Source organism: Trematomus bernacchii, unplaced genomic scaffold (genome assembly GCF_902827165.1).
Source record: "Trematomus bernacchii unplaced genomic scaffold, fTreBer1.1, whole genome shotgun sequence".
NCBI classification, from domain to species: Eukaryota; Metazoa; Chordata; class Actinopteri; order Perciformes; family Nototheniidae; genus Trematomus; species Trematomus bernacchii.
Genome location: NW_022987564.1, coordinates 21,322,483 through 21,347,045, shown reverse-complemented (window position 1 = coordinate 21,347,045; position 24,563 = coordinate 21,322,483). Strand labels below are relative to the sequence as shown.

The 24,563-nt window shown below is 40.2% G+C and overlaps 1 protein-coding gene across 6 annotated transcripts in view; it reads right to left on the bottom strand.

Annotated features, from left to right (window-relative positions):
* LOC117477954 (collagen alpha-1(XIV) chain-like) overlaps positions 1-24,563 on the bottom strand; it is a 206,395-nt gene that overhangs the window by 45,532 nt on the left and 136,300 nt on the right. For all 6 annotated transcript variants that reach the window (XM_034124781.1, XM_034124782.1, XM_034124784.1 and 3 more), the window contains 11 exons: positions 24,521-24,563; positions 21,932-22,075; positions 21,329-21,493; positions 20,436-20,474; positions 19,658-19,796; positions 19,381-19,523; positions 18,958-19,067; positions 14,649-14,807; positions 12,209-12,286; positions 11,595-11,681; positions 10,340-10,393 (listed from right to left, as the gene is read on the bottom strand). The exon at positions 24,521-24,563 is cut by the window's right edge and continues 81 nt beyond it. In XM_034124781.1, the coding sequence (XP_033980672.1) occupies positions 10,340-10,393; positions 11,595-11,681; positions 12,209-12,286; positions 14,649-14,807; positions 18,958-19,067; positions 19,381-19,523; positions 19,658-19,796; positions 20,436-20,474; positions 21,329-21,493; positions 21,932-22,075; positions 24,521-24,563 (1,161 nt within the window). The remainder of the gene's footprint in view (positions 1-10,339; positions 10,394-11,594; positions 11,682-12,208; positions 12,287-14,648; positions 14,808-18,957; positions 19,068-19,380; positions 19,524-19,657; positions 19,797-20,435; positions 20,475-21,328; positions 21,494-21,931; positions 22,076-24,520) is intronic.

Sequence of the window (24,563 nt, the reverse complement as noted above, 5' to 3'; positions counted from 1 at the left end):
ATTTATGAAGTTTCATTGTATTTCCCTTCAGCCTGTGTAATGAGTGTTTGTTCAAATGTACTGCAAGGGACTGCAATTAATGTCCATAAAGCAAAAACGTACTGTTGGCTTCCATTATAAATAAGTATATTTCCCTTATTTTAAACCAAGACCTGGTTTGAATCCAGATGCAGCACTTTCACTTTTAAATACATAGATTATGCGTCTTTGTTAGCCACTTTTACTTAATCAGTCTTGGTTTTCCAAAGCTACATGCAAACCAAGGTTAGTTCTTTTTTAGTCCAGAAGGTGGAGGTACTGTGCCAAAAACACACTTTAGCCAACAATTGTAAACATACAAATATAAGGCTGTCCTTGAATATAATGTGGTGTTTAACAGAGTTGTTCAATATCAGTATACTGGCAGGTGTCACAGTACATGGAACAAATACAGGGTAAATGCATTATCACTTTACAAGGGGAAAACATACCTACTAGTTACAATATACAAATGTAAATATGTACTAGTTTTATTCTTAAGAGAACAGGAAGATTAAAATGATAACATCACATGTGAAATGGTGTTTTACAATTGCTGTATGTAATGTAGCTTTGCTATGGCTTTATTTCTGTGGTTGTGTGTCAGAAAGAAAATCTTCTATCCCTTTTTGATCTTTTCACTGAAACTAAAAACTTATTATATATTTTTCATATACCATACCAATACCATAGTCTTCACATTTCCTGTGTCAGAGAAGTGTGTATGAAGCAGCTATGCAAACATGTCTGTGTGCACTGCTGCTTAGCCAATGTTCTTGTAAGGGTGGAAAATGGAAAGGTAGCTTGACTGGATCCACATTATTTCTGACTGAATACCAGAACACACACAAATTAGATATTTCCAAATGTTTTTGTTTGAGATAAAAGCAAAGGTATGTTTATATTATTTGTATTACATTCTAAGACTTCAATAAACATTCAAGGTCAGGGACATTGATAGATTGGCATTACCGGAACAATACAGCCCTGTTTTTCGAACTGAAATGATTACAGAATTAAGAGGAATTGAATGGACTTTTGATTGATTCAAAGTCTTCTGCATACACATAGATAGAATCCTCAAGGGTTGTACCTACACACCAGCCTGCTGTAAAAAGACAGTTGCCCCCACAATAGAAAATGGATGACTACAAACAGTTAAGCATTGCTGTGGATCCTAAAGATGGATCTGTGAGAAAACAGATCTCCTTTGTGATGTAATGGGTTTGAATATTCCCAAAGACCTTTGGTGCATCTCCTTCCCTTTTCCAATAATGATTCCTGTCCATGCTTTACAAACTGTATAATAAAAGCAAATAGGAGAGAATGAACTGTATTGAATCACTCAGAAGGGAAACATGTGAAAAGTACCAAAAGTCCTAAATAACACTAGAAAAGATCAGCAGTTTTCCAAAAATAAAAGGTTTCACTGTGGTGCATGAAAGTGCTTGGTCAATTTTATGGCAATCGACCCATACATTGTAAGTGTTTGGTCTTTTGTACCATGGTAAATCTTTGCGTGATGGTGGCAGCAATGCAAACATTAAGGTGTCACCACACAATATCAGGAACAACCTGTAGTAATCTGCAACTGCAACACTGGATGCCGCCAAATCCTAAACACTGCCCCTTTCATATTATGAAATTATTATTTGTTTAATTCCACTTCTTTACGCCAAGAGACACACATCTGCTTTAAAGTAGTACATATCAATTATATTTTGAAGAGAAATTGACTCTCAAGCCCTCAAACTCCTGCTCCAGTCCGTAATAATTGCCATAACAAAATCAAAAAAGGCTCAGCTTCTCTTGTATTTCAGTCACTTTGGAGAAAGAGGAGCTGAGGACCAGGAACGAGCATCTGAACAAAACAACTACAGTCAGCTCCTGGACAAAGTTGCAGGTAGGATATTTTTCAAGATACAATAGTACACATGATCCAACTCACACTGTTTATAAAGCATAGTTTTTTAATATCTACTGCTGTTTTTCCCAAGACTTATCAGTCAACAACAGTGAGTTACAGGATGAAGTGAAGCAGCTGAAGGTCAAAATTGAAGGTGAGAACATTTCAAAACTCTAAACATCTGTACAGAACTAGCAAAGTTTAACTTGACTGTTTCATTTTCACTTCAACGGTTTCACAATGTTCAACTGTTTTGCTTTAAGGGACGGTGTGTCCTGAAGGATGGAAGAGATTTGGATGCAGTTGCTACTTTAAATCTAATGAGAGGAAATCATGGTATGATAGCAGATATGACTGTCAGCAGAGAGGAGCAGTTCTGGTGGTCATCAACAACAAAGAGGAACAGGTGAGTCAGTTTGTTTCACCAGTTAAAAGCAGTTAAACCCCACGGCCCCGCGGCAAAACGCAACATCTTGCAAGAAACAGCGTCTGAGGGCTTCTTAACATTTAATAAGCTATGAATGTGTCATACTCACTTAACGGGAAGAAACTCAGCTTTCAGACAATATTAACCATGTTTAGCTAAACGAAACAAAAGGGTAATAAGAAAGGCATTGAATTAGCCCTGAGCGAAAAAATGCAATTAGCACAGAACTCAAGGTAAAATACCCTTATTACTTATCGTATCTACACAGACAAGACAATCGATTAGCAAGCTGAGATTCCACAGATTCCAGACATAAAAGTATCATCACTGAGCGATCAGAACTCGCGACAGGGGAAGCGAAAACAGACATCACAACACGTAGCTTCACGGAGGAAACACGGGAGAAATGCTTACCTTAGCTGTTGTTCTGGTCAAAAGTTGTGTTCAATGGCATTAAAACGATAAAAACGCTGCTGAAGGTTAATCCATAGGTTAATCCAATGTGTCTGTGTCACTTTGAAATGAGTACTGATAATCCATCATTACATTTTTGTCAATAACGGAGTATTCATATCAAGCTGCTATGAGAGCTATGAGAGCTACAACCCAGCTTCCGGTTCTGGGGCATTCTGGCTACCAGGGTGGGATTTTCACCTTTTAAAATGCGTGTTTTCTGAATGGAGATCGGATCGATCAGGCTAAGCTAACGTTGTAGCTGCTCCGTCCACACGCACACACACACACACACACACACACACACACACACACACACACACACACACACACACACACACACACACACACACACACACACACACACACACACACACGCACACACACACACACACACACACACACACACACACACACACACACCACACACACACACACACACACACACACACACACACACACACACACACACACACACACACACACACACACACACACACACACACACACACACACACACACACACACACACACTTCAAAGTATTGCTTGTTCATACAGTTGAATGTTGGAGCTTCACTGTGCACTGCTGAATGATGTATGTGCAGAGTTGGACCCTTGAAGGCTGTTTCTTCTGCTCTGAAATGGAATATATTTGTTACATATTAATAGAATTTTGGATTTTTTTATTTGATTTTGGATTTGTGAATGGGAGAAGTAGTAGATAGAAAACATACCAAACACTAATTATTCAAAGTAGAGTATTTCATTTTATATACGGTAATACTAAGGAGGCATAGGCCTATATGATGATAATGTTTGACATTATTGATATTAAAAAAGTGATTTGTTTTCCATATCATTCGTGTGTTTTTCTTATCAGAAAGTGAAGTTTTTTATTTGTAAGCTCCAAATCCTAATGTTTCCCTCAATGGCCTTTGTGCGCTGGTATGTGGCCTTTCCGCCCTGAAAAAATGTGTGCCCAAAAAATGACGAAGATCCAAGCCTGCTGGCTACGCATCACTCATTCACCAATGGGTAATGTTTAGATGGATTTTAGGAACTTCCCCTCGATTCTATTGGCTCCAACGGTTAAAAAGGTGTCAATCATCAAAATTGACCAAGGGGAGCCATAGATATGGAAAATGTACCCAAATGACCCCAGAAGTGTTTTTTGTCCCTAAATCTCTCTTAAAAGGTCAAATGTCACTTGTTCTGCATCAATCTTGATACAGGGTACTTATATGTTATAGTTTGGATTTCTAAAGCTTTTAGTCTACTATCCCATCATTCAAGGGTGGTTTTCTCTATAAGTAATCGTTTCTTTTTGGACGGACACTATAATTTAATTTGTTTTACTATGTTCAATCTGAATTTACTTTAAAATAAAAACATCTATATTGATTCTGACTCTTCTACATCCAACTCACAGGTTTATCATTGCTTTGAGAAAAAAGATTATTAATTTACCCCTTTTAGAAGTGAAGTTATGGTCATTTGTTCTGGGCATGTCATTTTTGAGCCTGAGGCCTGAAAAACAGGCTCAGGGCTTAACAGTTTAAATAGTTTTTATTTTGCTCCTACTGTCTGAAAATAGCTTAACTGTATTCACCCTTTGTCCAATACATTATTTTAGCCCTTTTTAACGGCATTGCTTTGCTAGTTAACAGCTTCGGTCAATGTTAACTTCCTGTCATCTTATTACTTACACTGCAACAGGGGTTATGTACATTGATATGATAAAATGACAGAAATTATACGGTAACTTTTTGGAAAAAGATAAAAATAAAAAAATATTTTCAATTAAATAAAAATAAAAAACAAAGAAAGAGGTAATCAAACAAATGATAATGATTTGTTAAGGACAATATTTAAAGGGAAATTCAACAGTTTATTTCAAGTTGAGTATTATCTGAAGTTTTAGCCCTATTTAAGAGAACATGTTATATTCCCTACAGGTTCTGGGCATCAGGGCTGCCACACAATGTCACAGACTTGTTAATGAAAGGATACTGCAACCCGCAGGGACAATGGGCACAAAGCAGGGATACTGCTGCTAAACCCTGGATCTGTGAGATATAGATTGTGTGAATGATTTGATGAGGTTGGGTAGTGTTATGATCAACTTTTTTAATTCGGACTAGCTGACATTATACAATTGTTCTGTTGCATGCTAAATAACCTGGAATACATTAAAAATACTGTTCCTCTGAACTTCTTGGGGCACAGAACTCCATGTGTTCTTACAGGATTATTTAAATAAAGTAACTAAAAACATGGAATTGAAGTTTGGCTTTGCTTCATGAAGTGAATACATGTAAATACAGTCCCATTATCAGGTGTGATTTCAAGTACCTCATATCTGGTTTGAATCCAGATGCATCATTTGTTTGCACTTATAAATACAGAGAGTATGCACTACTCTGAATTCAACCAGTCTTTGCTTTCCCAAGCTACATGCATATCAGAGTCCTTTTTTGTGTATTTGATTCACCAGTAACACTTATTTATGTGTGCATCTGTTGTTGTGAAGATACTCTTGCGTGACCAGATATGTGTTGAATGTTAGATAGTGCAGAAAAGTCCCAGAGTACACTGGTGAGGAAGACTTTTAAACTTTTTTTTCTAAAAACAACAACGATATGAGACTGGCAAGAGTGAACCACAACAGTAATGTTTTAGGGTGGACAGAATGGGCCATAATATTTCCATATTGTCTGTCTGTATTAAAAAAACATAGAAGACAAACAGATGAACATTGGCTGCTTCCATCAGTGCACGCCATTTCATTTGACGATGTGCCAATTAGGGAGATAAGGGCTAACATCGGCCTGTGCTGATGCAGGCCTGAGGCATCCCTAGTCCAAGTTGTGTCTATACACAAGTAGAATCAATCTTTTTTATCACCAGGCAGGCGGGCTAATGGAAAACAGTTACCCAGCCAGGAACAAGATAAAAACAACCAGCTGCTTGCTTATCTGATACATCACAAGTTCAACATACAGTAGTTTACAATGTAGAGCAATTGACAATGACAATTTAAGGTATAATGGAATATAATGTTATGAGGCTTTTTAGGCTTCTTTTAACATGCTTTTTGACAATGTTTTTCTGAATTTTCCCCATTTAAAACAATCCTTCAGCTGTCAAGAGAAGTCCGTTTGGAAAAACTCCAGTGATTCTGGGAGTGCTGTATCTTCTGATATTGTCTGGGATCTACATGCGCTGTGAGGCTCTGCTTTATATTCTATAACAACATATTTGACTGTACTTTGTTCCCTGGTAGTCTGGTGATTTTCTGAGCTTGTTAACCTGCTTGGTGTTTACGTGTCCCAGCAAAGTGTGCAAAATGCACAGGTGGGAGGATAGCGCATTTTGGTAGAAAGGGAGAATAGCTGTCTCCGAACCATGTCATTATTTATTTCAACAAAAAATACATTAAAAAATTAGGATAGCACATTTCTCAACCAATACCAATGTCAAGAACAACAATTTGGCCAATGCAGCTATTTATTCATTCATATTATTTATTCCCTTTTGTTCCAGGGGAACAAATTGATGTGTATTATTAAACAAATATGAATATCTAAATATGTGGTCTCTCAGCAATTCATCACAGCAACTTTGAATGAGCACTATACTGTATGTCAACTTTACAAAAGCTTATTCAGCCTGCTATGCAATCTCATTACTTCAAAGTTAGGGTATATCCCCCTAAGTCAGTGTTGTAGTAGTCCTTCAAAATGACAAATGGCCTTCAGATTTGTCCTACTTTAATAAATACAAATATGGCAGCTATGGAGACGTTAAGAGTACAAAGTCACACGGCAAAGCAACACAGCCACAGCCATTGGTGCACGTCATTTCATTTGTCGATCTGCTAATTAGAGAACAAAGGGCATAGGGGACAACATCGGCCGATGCTGATGCATCCCTAATCAAAGCTGATGTCAATACAAAAGTAGAATCAATCTTTTTTTCATCACCAGACAGGCTAATGGAAAACGGGAATGGATTTTACTAGACACCTTAAATGCTTCAAATGTGTATGGTTTTACAATGATAATCAGCTTTTCCTTGTGTTTCTGCTCCCTCCAGATATTTGTATTAAGTTGGAAAAACTAAAGTTGAAGACAGAAAGGGACCAGCTCAAAGTCATACTGAACGAAACACAAACCAGAAACATGGAGCTCAAAATAAGTCTGAACGAAACCCTCATTCAAATGATAGACTTTCCAATGTTTGATCTAATATGATTTGATACATTTTCCATGGCTACCATAATTGACTTAAGCAATAGCTCACGACAGGCCGTGGTATATGCTCATTATATCACAGCTAAGGGGCGTGGTTCGGCCCAACGCGATATGTGGCAATATGAAAGAAAAATACACACTCTAATTTAAATAGTTTTATGAGTAAATAATTATGTTCAAAATAAAATAGTCCCTCCGTTGCCTTCTGCACAAAACATAGTGCGAGGTGGTTGCTATGCAACAACACTAACAGCTAGCGAACATATTAGACAGAGAGCGTTGATCCATTATTTGGCTATTTATTTACATTCATGTGTATGTTGCCGTTTATTGTGCACCCACTGAAAAACTGTCCAGCATCAGTAGCATGGCTTACGTGGCGAGAATATTGCTCCACTTTCTCCGGTCCCCGAGATTCGGCTTCCAGTAGCTCTGAAGAGAGCTTTCTCACCTGTGGCCACTAACGGTCATCATTTCTCTGCTTTGTTTCAAGACCCGCATCAGAAAGCTTTTGAATGGTGGTACTTTTCCAGTTGGTCTACCTGCTCTTCACGTAGCTCTGCATGTTGTCGTTTAGGTGCATTTCTTTCTGGAGATAGGCACTCCTCAATCCACTCCTCCATAGTAAGACCCCCCCGGAGGTCCAAGTTAAGTAAGGGATAATGTGCAGCGAGGCGGTCATTATGGGTAACTGCATGCAGTTTGCTTTTCAGCCCAACTGTATACAGTTAAATCGACCGGACTTCTTTCTGCAGATGTGAGCGCCCTTAACAACGGTCAATAAGTCCTTGCTGCCCCTTACATGTTTCCATCTTAAGCTTTGTTAGTTAGTTAGTTTCATAACGGACGTAATGTAACAGTTGTAACGGTTGTAGCTTTTCTCAGACGCGGAGGGATAGCCTACTGACGTGTTGTGAAAAGTAACTACAATTCTACCCGTGATATATGCTCATTATATTGCTTGATTTGACTTGTCCGTTTTATAATCTAAAATATATAGCTTGTGATAACCCTATCATACACTTTGTGTTAATGTAGTTTATGTGATGTAATGCTTTGCATTTTGTGAGTCCTACGAAAGAGTTCTTAAACGCAAGTTTAAGAGCAAACAACTATGCCTGGGTGATAAATCAATATCATCTAAACCATTATTAAATCAACCTTCTGGTATCATTTGGGATTAAAGCTGTTTTAGATGTGACAGGCTGCAGAACAGTTTCCTTTTCTTCTGCTTTTCTAATGCTCAGTGAAACAAAGCCTCCTAATGTTAAGGCATCATTTCAAATGTTTGATAATAATTGTAAATAATCTTTAATGGACCCGCACTCTTTAACTACTAATCACATTCAAAATGAATGAATATTCGCAAAAAAACCATACAGTTTATCAGTTTGAACATTACAGATCTTGTCTTGTTTAGTGAATTCAATTGAATATAGGTCAAAGACAATTTGCAAATCATTGTATTCCTTTTTTCATTTACAATTTTCACAACGTCCCAATTTCATTGGAATTGGGGTTTGTATTTCAGAAATACTTATAAGCAGGACTATTACTACTGTTAGGCGGTTTTTATGTGGTTGTTGTTAAACATTTGAAAAGTGTCAGTTGAAGATAATTACACAACTGTGAGTTACAGGATGAAATAAAGGAGATGACGCACATGAAAGGCCTAACAGCAAACGATACATGTGCTACTCTTCGGACACTGAATGACACAATATGTCACTATAATATCGTTTGGCGCTCAGGGAAACTGGTTTGAAGGAAGGTAGAGACATTTGTCAGAAGAGAGGAATGTATCTAAAGGGTATACCAGCATAGAGCAACAGATGTGTAAGAGCCAAAATGTACAACGATGAAATATTTCTAATATGAAGTTGGTGCATGTTGAAAAAAAGGGAAAAAGGAGGTAAATGTTGCTTCCTTGCTTCACCAATGGGATTAAAAGGCTAAACCAAAATTACAATCCTTGTTTCTAGGAGTCAGAAAAAACGTACAAACAAGGCAGAGGTGACGTTATAAAAGTGTTCAAATTGGCAAGAAGGAAAAAAATTGCTTTTGGAAAACTTCCTGTCAAACAAGATGTTGCATAGTAACCACACATCAAGAGTCCTGAGACCTTGGAACAACATTTACCACGAAAGGGGGGTAAATAAAGGAACAATTTATAACATTTGTTTTCAGAAATGTGCATTGAGCTGTTATTCCATTATCAGTCAGGTTGAGGTGTTTATGGAATATTGGGTTGTCTGTATTATGTTTTGGGTTGGGTTCCATTGAACATGTTTTTAGATGTGATTGCATGATCTAGTTATCTTAGGGGAGCTTTTTCTCCAGTGTTTGATGGCACAAATTGCTTGAAATAAAAAATGTAGTTGTATGCTTTTTGTGTTATGTGTTTATAAATATATGTTATTATGAAAAATAAATACACAAGAAAATAGGTACCTACCTTTTCTGCTTTGAAGAAATGTCTGCTCCTGTGTTTGTGTTGCTGTATTGTAAGAACTGTTGTGCATTCTGAAATGGGTTTGGTTTATTTGGGTTTTCCCTTTTAAAATGTATTGTCGGAAAATGTGCTTTCTATAATATTACATTCTCAGTTTGGTAAATGTGTTTTTGGGATTTTTTTAGATTTGTCCGTTTTTTCTGTTGTTAATTTTTAGGATATACTGCGTTTTGTGTTTTCTCTTATTTTTCTGTTGTGTTTTCCGAAATGATGCTTTGTGCTCTGTATTTTGTTGTAAACTACAATAAATACACTTTCTTGTGAATCAAATAAAGAAATATGATATGTGAAATATAAGATAAATGAGAAATTAATTATTGTATTTGTTTGATTATTAAGTGTAAATGATTTGAGTGGGTGTGAGAACCCCAAGTGGGATTCTTTAGGGCTGCTGACTCCTAATAGAATCATTGGTTGTTCTGGTCTTGTTCGACTATAAAAGAGCTTGATACCCACTGCAGGGCCGAACATGACAACTGGCCTCTCATAGGGATTCTCAAAACAGTGCAATGTGTAGCTTGATAAAAAAGCTAATCACAACACAGCACTTTGTTTTGACCCACAACGAGAAGCAACACAGTGAGAGTGTACAACATGTGTTCAGCATCTGCAGAAACGTTTCAAAAGCGTTCAGAAAGCTCACCGCTTGTACTTCCTGTACAGCAGTGACCTTTTACACTTCTGCTGCTGTTTCTCAGAACAAGAGTGAAAAAACACTGTGTGTCAGAAGTCTTGACTTTGTATCAGTTTTCAAACCAACAAAACTCACCACGGGGCCTGGCTCTCCGCGGTCACCTCGGGCTCCTCTGATTCCAGGGCCTCCCTTTAGAAGCACAAGAAGAACAATTAGAGGTGCACAATTACCACGTGCAGATGAACAGAGTCTCAATCCTGTGTGTACAGAAACCCACAAAGCTGACAGCCGACAACCTGAGACACAAGACACATATAACAGCCAAACTGAAAAGTAAAGGTCAAATAAGTATTCAGATCCTTAAATTAGGTAGAAGTACGTTTACCACAATGTAAAAATACTTTTTTTTCAAGTAAAATTGACAAAGTAGAATCAGCAAAATGCTGTAAAAGTGTTAAAAGTCAAAGTTCCCAATGCAGCCAAATCTGAAAACAATGAAAAAACACACAAAAACGAAATTATTCAAAAGTGGAAAATAACTTGTTTCATGTTCATGAATGAGTTATTAGTTTTCAATCTCAAAGTAGAGTGATCAACTAAGCAGTTCTTGAACAGACTACTAGCTAGTTTAATTTTAATCAAAATATCATATTTTGTAATGCTAACATTCATATTTGTAAAGTTTTAAGTAGCATCAAAATAAAAAAACTAGTACTGTAGCTACAGTACAGTACAAGTTCTTAAAAATGTACTACTATTTACTATCACTGCTTACTACTAAAGTATATGTACTTAGTCAACATGTCAACATTTTGGGTTTGATCTAATTGAACTTTAGTAGCCTTCACCTGTGCCTGACCATGAAACGTTGAATCCATCTAATGAACAAATTGCTTTTCTTTTGACTGATTTTACAATAGCCATATGGGATATTAGCATGAATGATCATTTTCAAACTATTCACAATATCACTGAAAACACATTTACATGATCATGGTTTGATTTGATTTTTTAAAAGGTATTTTTGGGCCAGAGAGCCTTTATTGGAGAACGTAGAGTGAAAGAGGGAGACAGAGGCGAGGACATTGCCCTACTAGGCAGCAGTCACTGCATAAGGACCACCAGCTCTAACCACCGAGCTATCCGGCGGCCCATGGTTTGATTTCTTTGAACACGATAAGGAATTCTTTATTAAGTTCTTAAACTGTTTGTGAACGCTCCTAATTGCATTCCTGTAGCCCTATAATACTTCAATTAGATATTTGTTACATGTTTAGCCTTTACTAGGTGCAATTTGGATATTACACTAGTCCATATTGTGATGTGGATAACATTCCAATTCATTGTGCAGCCCTTTGCAGAATCACTGTTAGATGTTCGTGTGGCTCACTGGGGGTCCAGTAGGGCCGGGGGGGCCTTTGCTGTCCTGGGTGCAGGTGCAGGCTTTGGGCATGGCGGGGCAGTCCACCTCCTTTCTCTGGATGATGACAGCATGGTGAGGGAACACAAAGACGAAAGAGAAATGGCAATGAAAAGGATTGAATAAAGCCAGGAGAATGTAACTGAATCCTAACCCAAGTCATGTCACTCTAGTGTGCATCTCAGGGCTCAAAGAAATGGAAATATCTGTGATGTTTTTTTCCGTTTAAGATTGAATTTCCACCGATACAATGTTCCCAGGGAGGAAATGATAAGATATGATGTATATATTATTTAAAATGTGTGTGACTTGTCTACACAGTAAACTATTCTTAATAACTCAATGTAAGATCATTTTCATTGAAACGTTTACAGTATTCCTTAACTGCATTGCTAGGGTTACAAACACCCTTCAACAGAGAGTCAAACATGCTGTGAGTGTTTTGTATACAAATACAACTTTGAATCTGAACTTATTTCTGTTTCATATAATGCAGTAAGTGTTCCTCAGCTGTGAACATGTATTCTGTGTGCAGACCCACGAGGGTAATGGAGTAAAGAGAGGAAATTGAACTTTGACCTCACCAGACCAGGCAGTTCGCAGCACTTGTCTCTGCCGGCCCAGGAGGTGCTGCAGACGATGTCGAAGAGCTGCAGCTGGAACTGCACACAAACAAAACACACAACGAACTTCAAAGACACAAACCACCAAGACAATTACTTGTTATAATAATATACATTTTATTCTCAGAACCCTTTTATTATCTCCTTATTCCTTGTGTCTTTTAAACTGATAACATATCATATTATGTTGCTGCATGTTTCCAAAAAGGTCTTTCCATCTGATCTGGGGGGAATGTATTGTTTTAATGTGTTATTATCTATTATGAACTGGGATATATTTTGTCCACTGATTATATATCCCTCATTTGTTCTATGTTCATATCAAAAGTCAAATAGATTGTCATCTAATTTAAATAATAAAGGCACAGAGTTCAGCGTAAAAAACATGTTGTGCCTTGAAAGTAATAGATTACTGCCCCCTGCACCTAGAATCACTCCAAACCGACTCAAAGTGCTGTAAAGTTTGAATAAAGTCAAACATAGTGTTGCACCGTACATGCATTCAATAACTTCCTCTGTGTAAGCCACAGCAGGGAGACTAGACGCCAAATTCTAGAACTAAATGTGATGGGAATCAAAAGGGGGATTTGAAACAAAACATGATCATCTGAAGAGCTATTGTTATGACTCATGGCAGGATTAACATCTGAAATGATCTGTGCAAATGGCAGGACTCCCTGGATGTCCCGGGGTAATGCACTGCTGTGCCAGGAACCCTTTGAATCATAATCCTGCTCTAATGCCTCACAAACAGATGACCTTAGTTTGACTGCTTTCTTTGATCCGATTGGCTAATAAGGTGTGGTGAATTGTCAGGTACAAAATTAGACTATTAGTCACCACCACCCCGACTCGTGGGGTTTAAACACAGTGGGAGATTAGAGTCATGTTTTCCAACCTTTTTTGAGCCGTGGAACATCACATTTGTCACAAACAACTAAATAAGTTAGAAAATGACACATTTCTGTTTTTCTTTCTTTTGAACCCCAATCATACTCGGCTCTTCATCTGATTTACAATTGTGTCCATGACTCAGAGTTTGCATTTTTCCTTTTCAACTAATTATCCATCGCTGTTCAAACAGTCACAGCAACCTCTCAGAGCCATCACTTCATTCTACTGTCTTAAATGAACACGCCAACTATTGGGCCACCTCCTGCCACCCAACGGCATGGCAGAGTATCTCATCACTAAGCCAGCAAATACATTGCAGGCACACACGCATTTATTGCAGCAACTAAATCATATTTGTATGGACCGATTCAGTGACATTGGACAATCTCTCACAGCACACTGGTGTGCCGAGGCACAGTAGTTGAAATCACTGGATTAAAGGACTCATCTTTCATTATGTAAATACTCAAAAACCAAAGTAGAAAGAAGAACCCATTCTGAGGAGGCCAAAACACAGCGAGGAGCTACACTCTCTGGTTCCATCCTAAAGAACCTTGCTGTTCTGTGTAGCTGCATTACTAATGTACCTACAAAGTGTACAAACAACTCAAAGAAAGGATTAGCAGCTGGATATAAACCTCTCAAATGAAGGTGCCTCACATTAACGGTTCATTTGTGTCTTTAAAGAATGCACATGGTTTGGGGACTGTGACCGGTGGAGAGAAAATGACACCGGTGGAGATGATGTGACACACACGTGGTATTCTTCAGCTTCAGAGCAGAATCAATGTCAAGGGTTTTCTCTTCAAAGGGAGATCAAACCAATCAGACACAAAGTCTGCCTCCCTGCTCTTCCTCGAGGAGAGGGGCTGGATATTGATTTGTTTGCATTCATGAAGCTGCTCAAGGAAACGGCTTTGATGGGAAAACAATGAGATGAAACCACTCGCAACAGCACAAGATCAAATGCAGTGAGCTACATTTCCTGCAGGTTGCTAATGTCGTACAGAAGACGACCACTGGCAACTTTTCTGTGAATATCAGTGTTATCGTGACGATCAGTAGGAGTGTGTTTTATCAGTTATCAGGTCAGGGACCTTTCTGGTGAGCTTACTCTGCTGATGAATCATTAACAAGCCGACCTATTAAGATGCTTTTGATAGCCTTCCTTTCGTACAGACAGTCATTGGTTTCTGTTCTTTTCACTTTTCAATACAAATCTACTTGAAACTTTGATCTCACAATGACCATAACGTGTTTTTACCATTTATCCTCGTTTATCTTGAAATGGGCCTTTGCCAAATCCAACTGACTTTGATAGGGTGGATCAACGTTAAGGAATTCAAGTATTTTTGATATCCTAATTCCGAGGAGGTCCAATGGAGAGAGTAAACAAACAAATTGAAGACGACCCTGTGAATTGGTTGGGAGAGTTTTGAAAAGAAGCCCTTCTCACAGGGAACAGTAAGTATCTATCATTTGGGTTAGGTGTGTGTGTCGTGCTCACCGGTGCAGAGTTGTCCTTGTTCCCTCGGGAGCGAACCATCCTGCCCAGAACCTCCAGCCCGTCGATGGTGATGTTCCCCGCCGCGTTGATGTTCTTCTCAGCCACCATGCTGCAGTCGATCACCACTTTGGCGCTCGTTTTGCCGATGGCAATGTGAAGCTGCGTGAGAGAGGACAGCCGACACGTTCACTCAAACACTACTGGAGGCTTTCTTTAGTGCTGAATGGTATAGGGATTGATCAAACTTAGTATCCTTTAACCACTCTGTGAATGTTGTCACCCCGCAGTGAACCTCCCCCACGGCCTTGCGCTACCACAGTGAATCTTTCTAAATGCAATTCTGTTTTTTCATCTGGGGCGGAGCATTTGGTAACCTTCCGTTTGTGAATGTGATCACACGATGTGAAGAGAAGTGTGCTATGGTGTCCAAATGACTCCCACTGTGATACTATGTGTGTATAGCATGTACAGTACTGTGTGTAATCGTGGTCAGACAGCTTGAGTGTTGATTTGTCCTTTTCAGATGAAAACGGTTCGATTCTGTTCAACTTTCTTTAGATAATAGAGTAATAAAACTCCACTTTGTTGTAATATTGTTTATTCATATCTCACTAGGAGATTCACGTTGAATTTCAACTAAACACATGAAACAATTCATAAGAAAATGACCTGAATTGATGGACAAAGGGTTTGAAGGTCCATGTTTCAAACGTGTAAATCAATTCATGTAAATATTGTGTTTTTAGGTCATTTTGACTGCTACTAATCATGTGACATTAGCTCTCGCAGTTTTGTTGTGGTCAACCATTTCTTAATATTGTACTTTTCATAATTGCCCCTGAGGAGAATCAGTGTTTTACTCTCATATATATTTGAGTTATTCAATGCTGCGGTAGAACAGCGCCCTCTTCCTGCTGCTGCTGTGAGATAATCAAGCAGATTTCCCTCCAAATCTAACCCGGGACTCAGAAGCTACATCTCAGAGCAGAGGTTGATAATGGATAACAGTGTTCTGTATTATTCAACATGTCTCAGGCCAAGGAACTCTTAAAGGAACAGGATTAGGGACCCTGTACTGTATGCATCAAGTTGTTAGAACTATTTCATGTTGGAGACTATAAGCTATTAAAGTCATCATTCTTAGCCACTAACTTACTGTTATGAATAGGTGAGTAAGTGATTAAACATGGGTTAGCTAGCTCAGGTGATTGTGAGAGGATGTCATGGAAACTATAAGTTCAAACTATCATTTTTATCATTTGTATTGTCTATGTTGTACATTTATTCAATTATCCCACACACACTACATATATTGCACGTTTGTCCTCTCTGTTACAGCATCCTCTACCGAAGGTTCTTCAATTGTTTCCCCGTGAATAGTTTTTGGGGAGTTGTTCCTTCTTACAGCCAGGGTCTAAGGACAGACTGTTGGACACACTATACAAGACAATGTGTATTTGTGATGTGGGGTTATATTGATAGATTGACTTAACACTAATGTCATTTACTCAACACTGACTTAATGTTGATTCAATTAAATGGGTTTACGAATAGGAAGATTTATATTTGCTAATAATATGTTGGATTCAGGGTACTGCAATGTGTATTTAGACACATTTCGGTAAAAGTAACTCTGACAACCCCCATGCTTTACACATGTTTATTTATACTAATGTGATATTAATGTGTCACATTTAACCCAAAACACACCGTCTACTTGATGTTTTATTGTAGCATGATGTTGAGGACTTGGGTTCGATACAAACAGACACATGCCTATGTTTTCATAAGGACATTGTTAAAGACTGCAAAACATTTTTTTAAATGTGCACACAATTCACTGTGTTACATGACATGTCACTTGTTAGACGCTTTTATCCAAAGCGACTTACATACTCAATACTGTGGGCAATCCCCACAGGAGCAATTTGGAGTGAAGTGTCTCAGGGACACAACGACATGCTGACTGCAGTGGGGTTTGAACCTGTGCTCCCCTGATCCCAACACCAAGGCTCTAACCACTGCGCCACACGCCTCCACACAAACGCACGCACACACTTGGTTAGTGTGAGCTTGTGCCTATTCCATATTCTGACAACTCGCAGTACAGCAGGAACTGGGACAAAAGTGAGGAGCGCACACCATTAAAATGACCTTCTTGAGCGACACAGCTATTTTTAATGACTGTACAGGAAGTCCTGTCAGCATCATGGACAGCAAGGGCTGAACTGTGAGGAGGAGGAAACACACTCACACACTGCCTCTGTGTGTGAGGGGCTCCTCAACTCATCTTAAGAGACTTTTTGAGATAGTAACTCATTAGTTTGAGATGCTAAGTCAGCATGATAGAAACTAAGTTTAGTTTGAAAAACTAAGTCAATATGTTGGCAGTTTTTCCTTATTTTGAGAACCTAAATCAAAATGTTCAAACAATGAAGTCAATATTTTAGGCCATTATATTATAGAACGTTTTTTTGTTAGGTGACTTCCAGAGAGTGTGTAAATACAGACTGATGCACTTTTACAGGCATAGCAGGAACCCTCCGACCTGCATCAGCACTGTAATATAAATCCTGTTTAGAGTGAAGTGTGAAGCAGCACTGTCCTGTCAGTCTACACAGCTGGCATACAGACATGTCCACACTACATTACACCTATTTCAAAATGTCAGCTTTTTAATATTCAAAAGCCAGAAAGTGTGAAAAGAGTTAAATGGCTGAGAAAGGCTGACCTTTTTTTGACCCCCACGGGACTATTCAAACCTACAGTGAGTTAAGAGATGACAGTCTTATCAAAAGAGTGATGTTCGCTCAGCCATCATCACAGACGTGTCACATGGACTCTTCAGGTGGTACTGTACTGGCCCTGTAGGAATATAAAAGAGCCACTATGTATGCAATGGCACACACACACACACACACACACACACACACACACACACACACACACACACACACACACACACACACACACACACACACACACACACACACACACACACACACACACACACACACACACACACACACACACACACACACACACACACACACACACACACACACACACACACACACACACACACACACACACACACACACACACACACACACACACACACACACACACACACACACACACACACAGAAGCTGGAAAGGTAAGCTGGTAAGCTGTGCTGACAGCCAGCAGACAGACGTGACTGCAGATCAGTCAGTGAGTCCCTCAGCACTGACACACTGACACCAACTCAACACCATGAGAGCAGGTTCAGGATCAGGGCACCGCTACTACAGTCAGCCTGTCAGGACTACACATACTGGCTCACTCACCCTCAGCAAGGTACAGGATGAAAGAGCAACAATGCCAGGGGAGGAGGAGGAGGGGGAGGAGGAGGAGGAGGGGGAGGAGGAGGAGGAGGAGGAGGAGGAGGAGGAGGAGGAGGAGAGGTAGACACGACTGAGCAAATAATGATCCAGTACTCTGACTAACACGTCAATATAAAAGTCAACCAGCTCACATTGTTATGAGCCGCTCCATCAGTAAAACAAGTCTGTAACTCCAGTCTGCTTTTAAATAATTTAGCAAAATATCTAGTTAATATTTAAATTTATTACACAGAATTTCAGAAGTTGTTAATACTCCCTAAAACGCTGATAAGGAGAACAGGCCGTTGCTAAGGAGGCTCAAGGGACGATGTACAATACGCAGAAAGAAGTCCAGTTTGATTTAACGTCTGCAATGGACAACAAACATTTGTTTTCTCCACCAGAAAACATAATGGAATACTTTTTTGACTGCCCCGCCCCCTCGCACACAGACAGGGGAGAAAGATCTGTCGTCTGGATTGGAAAGATCGAAAATACATCATAGACGCATTGTGTAGTCTTATTGCATGTTAGAAACAGAGTTGGCGAGATTAAGACTGTGATATAATGTTTCTGTAGCAATAATACATGTGACATATATGTTTTAAATGTCTCCAGTACCGATAAAAAGACCGATAACGTTGGAGCTTAACGGCGCGTAAAACACACGTTATGACGTCACCAACGAATCGACGACTGAATTAGTTGGCAACTCATTTGGTCATCGATTTGAATCGATTAAGTCGATTAGTTGTTGCACCCCTACAGTAGAAGAAGACAGACAGGAAGGAAACACCAAAGGGAACAGTAGAACAGCATCATTCAGGTCAACAAATATCCTTGTAAACATTTACAACACTATACATTGATCTTGAGACTGACAGATGATCAGTCGGTGTGGAACATCAGGAAGAAGCCTGACAACAACAGAAGTTGCTCTGACCTTATGGAAGCTGCCATAGAAGAGTTTCTTTATTTCTGGCCCTTCGAAGGTGACCGTCTGGAACTCTCCTTTGTAGTCGTTGTTGAAGAATGTCAGAGTCTTTCCTCCATCTGCAGGAAGACACACAAAGTGCATGTCAAAAAGAATTCCTTAGATTGAATAGTGAATGCTTATGTCCAATGCAGGTTTTCCATTATAAAAGAAATGAGGCGAAGTCTGACTTGATATGTAGATATAGAAATCAATATGGAAGTGAGCAGAGGACCTACGTTGCCCCTTTATAACAACACCAAACATTGTGTTTTAGTTCACCATTGTGATGGATTTCTAATTAAAGAAGTTATAATATAGGACAGAAATAAAAGTGTTTGTGTTGGATGGTTTTGAAAGCTGATGCTCCCATAGCAAAGACCCCCCACTTACTGTCCAAGATGACTCCCACCAGCGGCTCGTTGTTCTTGTTGAGGATCTCCCAGAGGGCGAAGGGCTCCTCTGGAGTGTCGGGCAGCAGCCTGAACAGCAGGGTGATGGTGTAGTCTGAGGGCAGCCCTTCAGGGTGGATGAACCTGGGAGACAGACGGAAACATCAGGTACATGTTGTGAAGCCTTACCGGATTGGATTATTATTTCTCAAGTTGTTTTCGGCCCTTTGATCTAACTTTTAAAAACACACTATGTTTAGTGAAATATGTGTGTGTACCTGGTGGGCTGTGCCAGGAAGGCGTCACTGTGCAGGTGGAAACTGGGGAAGGTGTTGAAGGTGCCAGGTACCATGGAAACGCCAGGGACACTGCTGTACCTATTCTCCACCAGCCCAAAGAGCTCCATCATACGGAAACCTGAGGCCAGGGGAAGGAGTTTGAACTTGATCATCAATTACACTTAAAGCTGGGACCAGATTGTGGTGCATTCAAAATAAACAAAGTCAGAAGCCATCATTGAAGAGAAATGCTAAATTGTGCGGCATATTCTCATGAAAACAAATGAATGTCTCAAGGGCAGGTGCAGTCATCTGTATACAATACATGAGTCCTACATGAAACTGTTCAGAATAAGAAGTTTGGATTACTGTTCTTTAAATAACCAGGTCATGATTTCCGGAAATAGACATTGTTCAGTTTTCATGTATTCTTTGTAGCTTTGAGTGCCATATGTAGAGTGCCATCTTGTTCCATTATGTTGGAGAGAAGGAATACATTTCTACTGCTGCAATCTCCAATACTCAGCAACTCACACTACAACAATCTAGATTGATAAAAAGGTCTACAGATCAGAGGAAACATGCATTGTGTCTGCACAAGGATACAAAAAAGATCAGCTTCCAAAGGAATGCTTCTGAACACACTGCACATCCTCAGGGTATCTAAGGCACTTGTTCAAACTCTATAATATACTGTGCATTTAGCATTTAGCATCAAGTGGGAACAAATGGGAAAAGACCATTACTGTTCACGGTATATTAATATAGACTTTTTTACCTGGTGTTGTGCTGCCACTCATCGGTACTGATGGACACGCTGGGAAAGAAAGTGTGTTGATTAAAAAGACACATTCCTTCAGACAGATATGTCACACACGACACAGTATCACATATGGGGCGAAGCCTGCGAGCTAGTTCAGGCAGTCAACTCGAGCACCAATGATACATTAACACGTGACGCACCTCGTCCCTCTTACAACCAACCAAACACATTCTCCTAAACATGCCGCTCTATTTAAGCTGCCAGGTCTTCCTGCCTCTGCCTCGCTATGCTGCTGCTGCCACTGCTGTGTTCACTTGCTATTGCTGCGTTCATGTTCATGTTCCTGCTGCTGTGTTTCATGTTGCTGCTGCTCGCCTGCCCCACCACCACCCCAGCCCCACCCCAGCTTCCACCCCAGCTTCCACCCCAGCTCCACCCCAGCTTCCACCCCAGCTTCCACCCCAGCTTCCACCCCAGCTCCACCCCAGCTTCCACCCCAGCTTCCACCCCAGCTTCCACCCCAGCTCCACCCCAGCTTCCACCCCAGCTTCCACCCCAGCTTCCACCCCAGCTTCCACCCCAGCTTCCACCCCAGCTTCCACCCCAGCTCCACCCCAGCTCCACCCCAGCTCCACCCCAGCTTCCACCCCAGCTTCCACCCCAGCTTCCACCCCAGCTTCCACCCCAGCTCCACCCCAGCTTCCACCCCAGCTTCCACCTGTAGGTTTGGGGGATAGTTATCTAATCATCACTCAATGTTCTTTGTAAATCTGTGGAGTGATGAGGCCCGAGCCTAGACGCCAAACTCAAACTATATGCTGCTATAATAAACATATTAAAGAAACACGTGAGTTGTCTGACTGAACTAGACTAAACTTAAGATTTCCCCGGAAGCTTTGGGTACTCACTGGCAGTGGCGGCCTCACACACGAAGGTCACCAGCTTCTCCTCGATCTTGGCGAAGGCGTCCAGGTCGTCCACGAAGAACACGTGTCTGTCGCTGGGTTTACTGGCGATGCTCACCAGCTCCCCGTAGTCGGCGTCAGCAAAGCCAATCGCAAACACAATGTAGCCTTCACAGGAAGACAGGAGGAGAAGCAACAGTGTGGATCAGGAATCTCAACTGTCTTCACCAAGGAAGAAGCTAGCAGACAGAAATGATGTAATGACTTATTCTTGAATTATAAATGGTACTTACACTTCAAAACTGCATTTCAAGTAAGTTATAAAGCTTTGATTTTAATTCACTCCAATTGTCTCATGTCTTGTAAAATGTTATTATTAATGATTAGTAATGTAAGTAATGATCTTCATTGTGATTGACCATAATGTCAATGTCTATTCATATTATGAAAGGTGACAAACCGTTTCATTTAGTATGAATATTATGAATATACTGAACATTCAGTGCTGATGTCTCCTTCAGTAGCTGCTATCTGATGTAATTATGTCCATTTAAAGGACAATGCCAACTGTATATGTGGGACCTTCCATCCAGGAGATGCTCTGACCTTCCATCTGCATCTCCTTTGAAACCTTGTTGACGTCATCCTGAGATCGACCGTCGGTGAGGACCACCAGGACGTTGGGGATCCCCCTCCTGACTCCCCCCTCTGTCGTGAAGATGTTATCCTTCACATGTTGGATGGCGCGCCCTGATTGGACAGATGAAACAAATGATTTCCCAACATGTTGTTAACGTACAATCGTTTTAAATGGACTTATTTACTGAGGATTTGTAAATACAGATAATGTTGCACATGGTTCCAGCAGAAGGCGCAGAAATTGATACTTTCGACTAGGGCGGAAAGAAAAAGAGGACAGTCCTTCCTTTGTATACGTTACAATTCAAAATATAAGCTTTAGCTGACATGATTTCTGTCACTAAGAACTGTGCATTGACAGGAAGTCAAGATTCATTTTCAACAGTCATGGATTCTGCTGTTGAATGCTGCTTCATATTATACATTCAAATTGTATTTCCCCACAAACTGATGTTCGAGGTCTGTAAGTCTAGAATTTGGTACAAGATAAACTTTAGCCAGAACTAAATGAACTCTGTGAGACCCGCGGGACTGCAGGTGGTTCTGGCCAACACCACTGCTTTAAGAGGCTGTTGCAACCTGAGGAAACCATGTGTACCAACCAGTTCATGCTACATTGTCTTGTCGGGGAGGAGCCCAGAACATATGCTCTCCTGCAACTGGGCTTTCAGCACTGTGGACAGCTCCAGTTACTGAACTAACAGTTACGGCCCGTCCACACAGCGGCGTGCGTTGAAGCTTCAACGCTTCTGCCCATTCACTTTGAATGGGGTGACGTCACACTTTGCCGAACTGCATTGTGGGAGCGTTGCTTCGCTTTGCTTGCGTTGCTCGCTTCAAAAGTTGAGCAATGTTCAACTTTTGAAGCTTCGACGGAAGCGTCAGCCAATCAAATCATATGCCAGTACAAGCTCTAGCCAATCAAACCGCGTGCTTGTGTGTCCGGGGCGGGAGATTCATGTGATTGGTTGTTGGTCAAGCTTCAGACACGCCCGCCGGCAAGCTTCAACGCACGCTGCCGTGTGGACGCTGCGTTAGAACTGTTCCAGACTTGAAAGCCTTTAGGAAAGAGCTCAGAAACCCCTTATTGTGGATATACCTAATATACCTCGCTAAGGTAAGGAAGATTTGACCATCACAACAACTTATGTTATACAGCGAGGTCCAGCTTCATAAAATGGTCTTACTACAATGAAAGGCTCATATGGGGAATAGCATCATCACACATAAAGACATCAAATACATACTGTTTAGAATAGGCAAACATAATACAGTTATACTGACTGCTAAGCAATGCAGCTTTTTTTTAGTATTAACTCTAATTCAATATTTATATACAGACAAGTTACAAGAAAACATAGTGAGTTGAAATGGAAGGGCCCAAGATAAAGCCCAACTTCCCTTCTGTGAGTTATCTAATTACATTGTTTTTGTTTGAAGACCTACAATCTTATGGCAAAATAGATACAAACTTTATGATGTTTTCAAAGTCAAATCAAACAAATACATATATCTATATTTAAAGTCTTAAGCATTTTAGCAAGTCATGTTCAGGGGCTGATATAGTAATACCAACATACAACAATACAAAGATGAAGTTCCACGCACTCTCCAGGCCTGAGTGAACACTGTGAAAGGGATTAGTGATCTCAGTGTGCACAACGAGGCGATTGAGTGCTTGAGGAGGAGGATAAGGAAGGACAATCCCCCCCCCCTCCCCCCCCCCGGCAGTGACTCTTAGAAATGTGTTCTCTGCAGTCGTCCCTGCACGAGTGAGTGAGTGCGCTGCTTTATTAACTCTGATGAATGAATACACTTCTCCCTGCTTCCCCACACACTTCCTCTCATTACACACACTCCAGAAATAAGGACTTCTATGCATCCTATACAACACTGTGGGCATGAAAACAAATACCTTATAGGCATGAAGGCATGTTCACAAGGGTAATATATTGATGCAATGCACACCAGTGGAAGTACACCTTCACACACATGCAATGGTGTGTGTGAGAGTTGTTGCCTGCTGCTATGTATGCTATCAGTATTGATGATGTTATTAGGAAGCGCTGAGTGTCTGCACCCAGCAGACGGTTCCTTTGTCTTTGTGTTTCATGGATGTATGTCTTCATTTCTTGTTGGATTACATTTTTGTATTTATTCTCTTGCCTATTTTACTTTCTTGTATTCCATGGATTCACATGTATTATATATACATGCTGCATGTGTGCTAATATGCTTTAGCCTCTGACTTGTTTTCTGTCTGTATTATGTTGTGTGTCATTCTGTTCATGCAATTTGAGCTGCATCATGTGTATGGAAAGTGCTATACAAATAAAGCTACATTATGACTGGAGAGATGGATGTATTATGGGGAACAGCTGGAATTGTATCTGCTGCAGTTACAGAACTTGCACACAGTTGTTTTGAAGCCCTAGTCTGCTTTTTGAGGTTCCCCCTTCCCTGTAGTGTGTTATATGTTTGTGTGCATGTGAATGGTCTGCAAAGGCCACAATCCCTGTGTTCCTTCCAGAGGGAGTTTCTCTCCCACACACTCACCTGTCTTGGTGTTTCCTCCCTTGTAGGAGATCTTGTTGATGGC